The sequence below is a fragment of the Oryzias latipes genome, chromosome 21 (assembly GCF_002234675.1).
Source record: "Oryzias latipes chromosome 21, ASM223467v1".
In the NCBI taxonomy this organism is placed as follows: Eukaryota; Metazoa; Chordata; class Actinopteri; order Beloniformes; family Adrianichthyidae; genus Oryzias; species Oryzias latipes.
The window spans coordinates 28,687,977-28,700,340 of NC_019879.2; the positions used below are offsets into that span (position 1 = coordinate 28,687,977).

At 41.1% G+C, this 12,364-nt stretch overlaps 1 protein-coding gene across 2 annotated transcripts in view; it reads right to left on the bottom strand.

Moving 5' to 3' along the window:
* Window positions 1-602: 602 nt before the first annotated feature.
* Window positions 603-12,364, bottom strand: part of wnt6 (Wnt family member 6) — a 42,253-nt gene continuing 30,491 nt past the window's right edge. For both annotated transcript variants that reach the window (XM_004082048.4, XM_020713011.2), the window contains exons 3-4: window positions 2,612-2,916; window positions 603-1,587 (exon numbers count right to left, since the gene is read on the bottom strand). In XM_004082048.4, coding sequence (XP_004082096.1) covers window positions 1,126-1,587; window positions 2,612-2,916 — 767 coding nt within the window. In that variant the 3' untranslated portion in view covers window positions 603-1,125. The remainder of the gene's footprint in view (window positions 1,588-2,611; window positions 2,917-12,364) is intronic.

The following is a 12,364-nucleotide window of genomic DNA, read 5'->3' on the forward strand; positions in this document are numbered from 1 at the left end:
TGTAAAACATGAAATGTTCAGGAGGTGTTAGTACTGGCCCCTTACTGACCACGTAAATGGTGCACACAGTGGGCGTGCAGTGGATACGTCAGTGCTCATAGGACGCCTGTTAAATGCCCACACAATCTATGCTCTGATTGTTTCATTTCCTGATTCCTAATGGTCAGGCTGCATGGAAGGAGTGCACTAATGCAAAGCAGCGATCAGCCCTGGTTTGGGGTTGAAGAAAGGAAAGGCTTGCCCTTTTTCCACCCACAGAAAGCCCGCATCCACCGGTATAGGATAGTTGGGACTAAGGCTTCAAAAAGGTAGACCTGGATGTTCGAATCAAGTTGTTTACAGAATAAAGGGACTCTTGACACAAATCACACCTTCCTATGAGTGTTTTACATAATGCTTCGACTATTACGCACTGTTTTGGCATTAAAAAAGCTTTCATTTAATTTCAAAGTATCTACTGGTGAGGACGTCTACAGAAGCTGCTGTTATCCATCGGCTTCTGAGAGAAATAGCCAAGAAAAGTTTAGCCAGGAAACGCTTAATCAGCAACATTGAGCAGTTTTAGTGGAAAAAGCCAAATGTGAGCCAATATAGACACAGGATTCATTTTAAAGATCTGTATTTTTGCAATTAAATGAAACCAGTTTCTGATTATTGGTGATCAAAAAGAGGACTGTTTGGTAACTGTGCAAACATACATGTCAGCATATCAGGAAAGTATCCCTAACATCCAGTAGGTAGAAAACAACGTCCAGAAGGACTTTAAATAGCAAACAGTACAAAAACAGAGTAACCGCTGGTGTTTCCATCTGTTCGTGAAATTTGGCAGAGCGGTTGGCGTTTAGATCCACACAAAGTCCTGCTGCTGAAGTGGAAGGAGACTTCGTGTAAAAAGGTCACTTTGGATCAAAAAGGAGCTTTTGTTGGGTCCTTGGTTTAAAAATGAATGAAAAACAGAAAATGCATCTTTGGTTTTCTGCTAAAAAGCCAACAGCGAGTGAAAATGTTTCAAATGTTTCAAATGTTTCGCAAAATCTTGGTTGACAAAACCTAAAGCAGTCAAGTCCATTCTCTTATGCAAAAGGCTAAGAAGAAGCAGATGACCAAAGTCATGTGATCAGTTCCTCAGTGACACAGATTCAGCTCCTTCCGTACCAAACACTTCTTGCACTGGACGACGCAACACCAATGGAAACGGCATAAGCAGTTTTCCTCAGACACCACAGTCTCCTCCCAATAGCCCCGCTCACAGCACAACAAGTCACAGCCGCTGATGTCCATGGCCGTGCTGTTGCACGTGCGCCCCCGTGTTCCCAGCGACCCCGTTTTACGATTGGCCGAGCAGAAATCCGGAGACTCGTCCGAGTAGATCAGGTCCTGCTTGTCCGGCGGTTTTATGTTGTGGCCGACTGGGATGAGGGTCTTCCCGTCGTTGCTGCCCATCACCTTTGCCGCGCCGTTGAAGCGCTCCAGCAGGCGGTCGCCCACCTCACGGAAATGAGGCATCTTCTTCCAGCACGTGCGTAACGTGCACGAGCCCGACAGGCCGTGGCACTTGCACTCAGTTCGCATGTAGAGCTTGACTGCCTGGGGGGGTGGAGAGGTGAAGGAGGGCACGGCAGGATTGATGAAACAGAGACAAACAACAAGAGCGTTAAGTATGAAGCCTGAAGTGAGACTCTTTCACAAGTTCACTTCAAGAAAAAATATTATTGTGTTCCCATAAAAATGTGCACACACAACCACACACAGACACACAAACACACACACACAGATAGACAGGTAAGATAAAGGGAGACGCTATTCTGAAGGAATTTTACCCAGCCCCCTTTCCCCTCCATGTTGCCTCTGGCCTTCCTACATCTAACAAGCCTTGACAACAGATCATTCACTTATACTGCACATAATTAACCCATAACACACACACCTGTCTGAGCAGACACACAATTTCTGTTTGCAAGCCAAGTGTGAACGCATCACTGCACGCTCTTTTCTCAACCTTCTGGGAATTTGTGCACCGCTTTTTTCCCCCCTTCTTCTGAAGTTTAAATGGTTTGTCGCTAATGCTACAATTGGACAGCATCCCAAAAATCCTCCTTTTTCTGTCTCCTCCTCTACCTTCCTTTGACCCCGGCTAAAGCGAACGTAAAGACTGCATCGGGCTCTTGTGCAACATTAGAGCGAGCGGGCAGCAACACGCCGAGGCCGAACAGCCACCAAAAACCAAAAAACCTGAAGGGGTTCCTCTCTCTTCCTCTCTCCATCTTAACGGCGTGTTTTTGTCGGGACCTTAATTCCTTTTGTGTTTTTGCAGGTTATGAAGATGAAGCTAAAACTGCAGAAGTGTCAGAACTTAACCGCCTGCAGGGCTTAAAAACATATTACAAGGCACACTTTTGTTTTTTTGTTTTAGAAACCTGATTCCTGTTAGAATATCAGTTTACGACAATGCAGAAATATGGCTGCAGGCCACGACTTTGGAATATTTCAGGAATTTTCCCGAAGATTCCAAAGTAACACCTGTGCTTTTTTCCCCGATAGTGAAAAATGTAATTTCTAAAAGAAATTAAAATCCCTGTTTGACAGATTATTTTTGATAAATGACACCTACCAGCCTCCCCGCCTCATTGTTGTGCAGATCAATGAGTGTCCTGATATCGCTTTTCCCCCGCCGTCTTCTCGCGTCCATAAACTGTTTGGACTTTTCGTAACCAAACTCCACGTCGTCTCCACAGCCTCCCCACTCCCACTTAACCCCATCCCGAGGTGAGGAAGACGATGGCGGCCTCGGAGGCGCTCTGTTCCTGGTTGCTTCGCAGCCGCACTGCAGGAGCTCTCCCATGCTGCAGGCCTGGGTCACGGCATGCGTCACGCCGGCCGCCGTGATTGCGTAGACGAATGCAGTCTCTCGGATATCTGCAGGAGGATTTAGAAAGAGTTAATTACCACTGTGCACAAGGACTACATTCAATACTCTGTTAAGTACTGAGAGAGTAAATTAGGGGAATTGATTAAACATTTCTATTATTTTTATGTTAAAAGACTGACTGTTAGGTTTTTACTTTTGTGAAAAAAAGAAAATCATTGCATCTGCTGACAAAGTGAAACCTCTGCTTAAAAACCGCAAACAATCCAAACACGTTCAAGAAAAGATGAGAAACAACAACTCTGAGTCAGAAAGACCTTTTGGACTTCATGTAACACAAAAGTTGTTGTTTGCAGGAAACATAGAACAGAGCAGAACCATCCAAGGACGATTAACCGAAAAGACTCCAATAAAATAACATCCAGGATGCCATCATGGAAGAGCAGCCTAGATTGACTCAGTAAAGGTCAAAGTAGTTTGGCTGCATCTAAAGGCTGTGTCTGGAAGGAGTCTGTGGTTTAGTTTGGTTCTGTTGTTCCTGGTCATGTTTTTGGTTTCCTTTTTGTCAGTAACACCAGTTTAAGGTTCATGGTCCACAGCTGTCTCCAGTTCAGTTAATTGTCCTCTGTCTATTTAAATGTCTGGTTTTCTGTTCATCCTTGTCAGGTCGTCTGCTCTGTTCTGCTTTCCCACCTTTTTGTTGCTCCCATGGTAGGGCTGCACGATTTGAGGAAAACTTGCAATATTAGTGATTAATATTACGATATCATAACTATATCATTTGCGGTATATAAACAAAGAGCAAAACAACCAATAACATCATTCCCATTTCATTGCAACAGTTTAAAAATTATACTCCAAATGACCCTCGTCGACATAGGAGGCGAACATCTAACATAAAAGGGCTCCTTCTGCTTGCTCAACAACGTGAAGGGGTCCATCCAATTGGTTAAATGCATAAAGGGATTTATTTGATTGGTTAAATACTTCAAGTTACCATAAGATTGTTTTAGCACATTCAAGGTAACCATTTATTGCAATTTTTGCCGTCTTTTGCGATATGGATATTGCACAGCTCGATATTGCGATAACGATAAATTTGCGGTACATTGTGCAGGCCTATCCCATGGTTTTGTCGTGTTTCAGTTTTTTTATTAAATGTTTTATTTTCTGTCACCATGCCTGGTCTCCTGAGTTTGGGGTCCTTCACCACCAGTTCCTGACAGTGTCACACAGCCATTACGTACATTTTGCCAGATATCCACGTATGAAATATCAGTCCTTCATCATACGTGTGTAATATACCTTATTCAAAATTTATTTGGTTTGCTTTCATCATTCATCATTGCACGTCGAGGGTTTTGACCAACAGGTCTTTACGTGAATTTCGTTGCTCAAAGTTTTTGGTCGGTTGAGAGTTACGCAGTTTATGTGCATTTTACGTCGTTTATACGCAATTATTCTATAAATCTTATGCAATTGTGCTTCATTTTTGCGAGATGCATACGCAAAATTGTTCCGTGCATGTCTTTTGGACAAAAATTCGGAGAGTTCAAAGAGGACAAATAAACACTTGGAATTTATTCCCAACATGTCTGGAAAAATATTCTGAGAGAAATTTTCAGAAGGTTTGCCCCTTACACACAGAACATTTCAGCAGCATGGTGGTGACAGTATGATGATTTGGAATTGCTTTGCAGCCCCTGGACCTGTGGACATTTTGTTATGATCCATAAAACCATGAAATTCCATTTGATACTAAAAAATCAGCGGATGACTTGAAAAATCTCTTGGGTTCCGACGAACCATCCTTCAAACACAGCAGAACAATCATCTCAGAGTATACCAGAACCCTCGTTTGGTTGTTTTCATGATTATAAAAGACCTAAAAGTGCATTTTTGCAAGACAACCCATAAACATGTCTACATATGAACAATTCTGAATACAATGCAGATATAAATTAATAACTTTGAGAAACACTCTTTGACAGAGCTAACAAATAATGCCATTGGAGTTCAATTACTTTTCTCAAAGAGAGTTTATTTTTAATTATAACTGGACTACAAATGTACACAATATTACAAAATGAAATTTTACAATTTTATTTTGGGGCGTCAGTCTGAACTATATTTTAGAACATGTCTGGGGTTTAGCTGCGTTCAATAATAGATCCCAGGATAACAAGAGAAAAATTTGTGTCAATCTGTTCATCCAGGCATCGCCTCCTTAATCCAGCCAGTCAACGAGTCAGCTGCACTGCAGCAGATAAAAGGACTTTCCTCTCCGTCCCGCTGCAGATCTGGCGTCCCGCGTGCCGCTTCGCTCATGGAGCCAGGATGTCGGCCGGTCCTCCCTGCAGCGCTCACACTCACACATGTGCACCGACGTACACAGCACAGCTGATGGTTTATTTCGGGTGCAGAACTTAACGCTCCTGCCTCCAGGAATGTCCAACCACAACCGCAAATTGATTGTATGTCCTCCCTGGTGACTTTGGTGTCACTGCACGTCGTTATCTTCAATTCCTGCAGCTTTTGTCTTTTCTATGAGGCCAGAGAATCTGGATTCTGGTTTGGAAAGTAAACCACCATGAGGTACTAATATTCTTAGTGTTTGAATGGGACAGCATTAAGTACAATTTATGTAACCAACAGCTTAGAGCTGCAATACAACAACACTGTTCTTTCTACCCCAGGAGTCCCCAAATCCAGGCCTCGAGTCCTACATGTTTTCCAACCAACCTGCCATTGAAGCTCCTTATTGGCTGAACACACCTGATCAAGTTAATCAGGAGCAAATGAGTCAGGGTTTCTGGAAAACCAGCAGATTTGGGGATCCCTGGTCTGACCATTTACTTTAGACTTTTCTCATTCAGAAAAGAGGAATTGGGACACCTACCTTTTATGTGATCAATATAATCTCATATCTGTAAGTAAAACAATGTGTCTCAGATCTTTGGTTTTAGCCCAACACTTTGGTCACAACTTTGAATGCTTAGAGGTCAAATTTGAAAGCTTCATTTTCTTTAGGTTTACTTCACTAAAACACCAAAGGTCTGATAGATCGCTGAGGAATAAAGACGAATAGCAATTTCTGCCCAAAAGTTGAAGTTTTTCTTTGTGAGTCTTCAGTGTAGCTAAAATCCAGATCTTAAGTCCAAGACTCCAACATGTTCATGCTCATTGTTTCTACGGGCATGCTGTGAGCGACAGGTTTATGCTGTGCGATAATCAAAGGAACAGTGGAATACTCCATAGGAATCATAATTTATCACATTGATACGTCTCTTATCATATCGCACTGTAAACAGCTGGCCCGGGACCAGAGACACAAATTTCGTTTTATCCCAGTGGTAAAAGGACAAAGATACCCTGAATCCCAAATCCTACAACATGTAAGGGTGACATAGGTGAGACTCAGGTGTGTCATACAGATTTTCATTTTTTTCAAAATAAATGTCATGAGAAATAAGGAAATAAGGAATGTCATAAGTGTGTGCAACTTACATTATCCTTCACAATACATTTACAACATACAACAATGGTACATTCCATTAACCTTCCTTAAGGTGAGCCTCAATGGAACTACAAGACCTCCTGATCTCCTCTTGAGATGCAGACACTCCTCTCTATGACCCTCCAAGGGCACAGACAACCCAACAACTCCCAACACCTGTACAGGTGTTGGGAGTTTTTAGGAAAAGTCCTTGAAAAAGTTGTCTACCAACAGCTCACTGACTTTCTCTTATTAAACAATTCGTTTGATGTTTTCCAGTCAGGTTTTAGACCCCATCATAGCACAGAAACTGCTCTTATCAAGGTAACCAATGACATCCGCCTGAACACTGATGATGGCAAAGTCACTGTCTTAATCCTGCTAGACCTGAGTGCTGCCTTTGATACTGTTGATCATGGGATCCTTATGCACAGACTCCAAGACTGGGTTGGCATCTCTGGATCTGCCCTAAGTTGGCTCAAGTCTTATCTGGAAGACAGGAAATATTTTGTTGAAATTGGGAGTTGTGTCTCAGACTACATGGGCTTGAATTGTGGTGTGCCCCAGGGATCGATCCTGGGACCCCTTCTGTTCAACCTCTACATGCTGCCACTAGGGCAGTTAATACGCAGTAATAACATTTCTTATCACAACTATGCAGATGATACTCAGATCTATGTGTCACTGACAGCAGGTGAATATGGGCCGGTGGATTCACTCAGCCACTGCCTCCAACAGATCAGCGCGTGGATGCAGGACAACTTTCTCCAGCTAAACTCAGACAAGACCGAAGTTATTGTTTTTGGCCCACAGAAACAAAGAGAAATTGTCAGCAGCTACCTTCATTCTCTGTCTCTTAAACCCTCAAATCAAGTCAGAAATCTAGGGGTAATCATGGACTCTGACCTGAACTTTAACAGCCATATCAAGTCAGTAACATCAGCGGCATTTTACCACCTGAAAAACATTGCCAAAATCAAAAACATAATCTCAAAGCGAGACCTGGAGATACTTATCCATGCATTTGTCTCCAGTAGGTTAGACTACTGTAACGGCCTGCTCGCCGGCCTCTCCAAACGAGCTGTAAAACAGCTTCAGTACATCCAGAATGCTGCTGCTCGAGTCCTGACCAGAACCAGGAAGTATGATCACATTAGTCCTGTGCTCAGGTCTTTGCACTGGCTCCCTGTACCTCAAAGAATAGACTTCAAAGCAGCTCTGCTTGTGTACAAGTCTCTCCATGGCCACGCACCAAAGTACATCTCTGACATGTTAGTGCCATATGAACCATCTCGTACTCAGAGGACCTCAGGGGCCGGCCTCCTGTTGATTCCCAGAGTCAGAACTAAACAAGGGGAATCAGCGTTTCAATATTCTGCAGCTAAAATCTGGAACAGCCTCCCTGAAGTCGTAAGACAGGCCTCTTCTGTGTTCATGTTCAAATCTAGACTTAAAACATTTCTGTTTAGCCGTGTATATGACTGAAAGGTCCTATCTGCACTTTTCTTTCCTTCCTTTCTTTTTAAATCTTTTTTTTTCTTCTTTTCTTTTAAAGTAAATTTTATGTTGATTATTTCTATGATGTATTGTGATTTTAATGCATTTTTCTGTTTTGTGAAGCACCTTGAATTACTTTGTGTACGAATTGTGCTATACAAATAAACTTGCCTTGCCTTGCCTTACAGGTGCGTGTGGCTGAGGCTTTAGGTCTTTCTGGAGGATCCATCAACAAAGCTTTTCAACGGTAAATTTGCTACAGTGTGGTCATGTTTTAGATAAATGTATGGCCATTTATTCAGGTTTTATCAATCATCAAATGTATATTCTAATTTTTAATGACTTATGCACTTTTAATTACTTGTTTTAGTTGTAAATTTGATCACAGTAAATTATTATTTTAATGTATGAATGATGCACTGACCAAAGAGCCCTTTGTGAATTTATTTCTATTTGTATCTCTATCTCTATCTATATCTATCGTTTGTGTGTTCTGCCCAGTCTGCTATAGCCCCAGCTGCCCCTTCCCCTTCGTCCAGCAAGCATGTTTTATTTCTCCGTGGTGGAATGCGGCGTGTATGCAGTCACCGCCGTCACCACTGCCAATTTCATATCGCATGATTCAGTGAATGGGATTCATTAGCAATGAGAACACACAAAGAATGGGTGGCGTGCGACGAAACCTGCACACCCCAGCCGTGCCTTGATATCAATCCCAGCTGCACACCCTGTCACCATGAGATGTTTCCAGCGTGGGCAAACTTGTATATGTGTCACTGCTTATATGAGTGGAAAATACTGTTCTCATTCAACATTCCACCACAGTTCTGCATGCTTTTTGTTTATGTGGACTTCATATATTGTGGTCTCTGGATGAGCCAGTTTTTGTAAACTGTTGAGCTGCACTCAGACGTATGTAGGAACATAAAGAGTAAAGTGAGCTCCAAATGTCCCAAAACGCTGCTCAAATGTACCTCAACCCTTTTTTTTTTAATCCTGCAGGGCAGACATTCAGGAGCTGCAGTCAACCGAATTCAAAAGGAGTCATCAGAAAATATCCATACTTCTGTGTGAAACAACAACAGGAGAAGCACCTTTCAAAATCAGTTGATACGAGGCTGGTTCCCATTTTCCTCGCAGACATGAATTCCAAACAAATTCTCTGCCATGGTGGGTGTCTGGGCCTGTTTATGTCTGCTTCTAATTCCTTCTGCAGCATTCGTGTTCTTCTACATCGCTCCTCAACTTTCAGGGAAACAATGGGAGCAGGTGTGTTAAATCTCAGACAATGACCTTCTAAAATAATCAGCAAAAGATCATTAGGAGACATATTTTGGTGACGCCTTTGACAAATGATGAATGCTTTTCATAATTACACTGCCCAGTCTGCTGGATGTGAAGGAAGGTTGAAGCAAATCAATATTTAAGCAACTCAGAGTAAATTTATTCTGGCTGAAGGAGCCAGTTAGTGTGTCATGTGACCGAAAAAAACCCAGCTGACCTCAATTTATGAGGTTTCATGAATTTCACCTTTCATTTAGAATCTTTTAAATAATCGCGCAAAGAGTTGATCAAGCTTGATGATTTTAGGATCCCTAAACAAAACTTCTGTGATCCGTTTTCCACAGATCCTCGTTAGTATGTCAGACAAACTTTTTTTTTGCTCAAGATTCTGGTTACTTAAAGTTCTACTCCGATCTTATGTTGATATTTTTTCAAACGTTTTCCCAGTGGTCTTTTAATGATGATTTTGCTGCTTTTAGCAAAAATACAAAAACCTGTGTTGTTTTCTAAAACATAGTTTCTGCAGAGCAGCAGGAGTTCATTAGAAATTAATGTCTGAGTTGTGGGCGGGACTGTTGGTGTGGAGCAACCTCCTTCCCCTCTCCGTTGCTGAGAGCTGTCTGTTTACATGCTATACAGCTAGCTTCCAGCCTTAAAAGGCTGATTTACAATAGTCCGTCTGCGATGCGTCTCTGTTGTGTTGACCCAAAAAAATAGAATGTTCATTGATCTGAGTCACGTCTGACGTCCGTCCCTCCACACCGCAACACAAGCTTTACGCAGGAGTTCTATTTCCAGTCCGTTGATGCATCAATGTCGCAGCAGAAAGCCGGAGAAACAGGAAACAGATCCAGGGTTCAGAAGAAAAACTTCCTTTGCACTTTCAAAATAAAACTTTATCAATTTCTATTGGATATTTAAGGTGACGTGCCCACGCAATAACTCACATTAATACTGTACATAACACCACAATCTTTTTTTGCAGCAAAAGTTTAATTTTGGCAGTACAAAAACATCACATCATTTAATGACATGCATTTTACAAGGACTCTAAAGAAGGAGAGGGCATGGAGCCTGATTGCTTAAGTTTTGGATGAGCAACGATGGAGGGACAAACTAGACACTCTTCCGGGGGGCAGATAGAGGGAGGGGGACAGACTGGAGACGCTACGGAAACAATGTAAACTAACTGACGGATTCCCCACGCAATGCAACAGAGATGTACCGCAGACGGACTGGTGTAAAGTCGGGGTCACACCCCCAACCTGACATTACTGCTGCAACTAAATACATAAAGAAACTGTAAACTAAATAAAGAAACTCTGATTTCACAACATGAAGATAAGAGGAGTTAAGGAACAATAGGTGTTTGAATAATTCCAAATTATTTCCAAAAATGTGTAAACTTGATTGTGTTGAAATAATCAAAGCTCTTCTAATTACAATCAGTGAGTATTACATTGTAATGTGCAATAATGATTAATGAAAGATTTAAATTACAATCAATAAGCTATGGATTTTCTTTACTTGATCTGCAATTTTTAGCAATAATTACTGGTTTATTGTGATCATGTGTTCTAATGATAATCAATGATTATTACATATTGGATACTGTTACTGTTTACTGAAATCATGAATGAATGTTTTCCGAAGATAATCAATCATTTTGTTACTTGAAAAGAATGTATCGGATCAGAACCGGATTACAAAAACTGTAAAACTGTCAAATGAATGATATCAGTAGGGGTGGGATTATATAAGTTTGCTTCTTCCCGCTCTTTTTCAAGCAATAAACCAAGCTCTACTTGTACCTCAGTTAATGATCACTGTATTTAATTAAGCAAATGGGATTTGACTTTTTTGTTGTCTTTTTAATCTATGCATTTCAACATTTCTGTAATGAGTTTGATAAATGTGTAAATTATTTATAGCTTTGACTACAATGCTTGAAATAAATCAATACATCAAATCAAATCAACTAAAAATGGCAAGCAATACTGGCACTTTCCAGCCGTATAGTTTTGAGCCAGATTCCAGTTCAGACTAGGAAAACCAAGACGTATATGAACCTATTTGTCTGCCAGTGGAAGCACCAGACTGCAGCCGAGCCCAGCAAGTTTTATTTGTCAAAAATAGGATATTTTGCTTCTGTTTCACAACAATTTGTATAAACACTCAGACTTGCCATTTTGAGCAAAAAAAATGCCCCAAGAACATGTTAAAAACACCAAAAATACTTTTTCCATAGGAGTGGATCTTCAAACACGTTGAAAACACTTGTGTTGTCTTTAGTCCTCCGTTTTCTGGCGCTCATTTGTGGCTGATCCATCATCAGTTATTGTTCTCCAGCTTAGAGCTTCGTCCATCTATTTCTGTAAATGTGAGGATATCAGTTTGGCCCCCTTGGTTTTATTTTGGTCACAAGTTGTGCCCCGGATCTTTATTTATAACGGCCTCTACACACTAAATCAAAGTTTAAACCGGATGAAATGTGTATGCGTAAACTGTTAAAACGTCTGCATCGATGAAGGAAACAAAGCTGCTGAAAAAGACTCCCTCATTTGGGTTCTATGTTAATAGTAGTCATTTCCATACGTTGAATGGAAATGACTAAAGTTAGCAGATTATTTTGAGTTCAAAGTCAAAGTAAATTTGACAAAATATTAACAAATAAGGAAATGAAGGTTCTTATTTTTAGTCAGTCGTGTCTATACAAAACTAAAATGTTTTATTTAAGAACAAACCTTCACTTTAAACTTCTTGCACTAGAAATCTTTTCATCAGACATAATGTAGTCCCAAATTAAGGTTGAACCAATGCACTAAATAACAGAGCCTTCGCTTACGGAGGTAAAGACAGAGGCCCCGTTATTGTGACATTTACTGGTCCATGACAAACAGCTATTCAGAGGCGATCCAGGTAATTAGAGACAAAACTGCAAACTTAGGAGCACTTTGGCCTCAACACGAGACAAAGAGGGAATTTATGAGAGATTGTCTTCAACTGCTTACTTCTTACCTTTATCTTCTGTCTATTTTTCTTTCTTTCACAGTCTTTTCATTTAATTGTTATTCTTGGGGAGAACTAGAATGACTGAAGCTCTAATGGGACTGAATTAAGTTCCATGTTAGTCCATACCTACACATCTGAGCGTGTCCCTTCTTTTCTACTCTTCTTTCTAAGTAAAAACATATACAACTGAAGGCCGTGTCACACAGCCA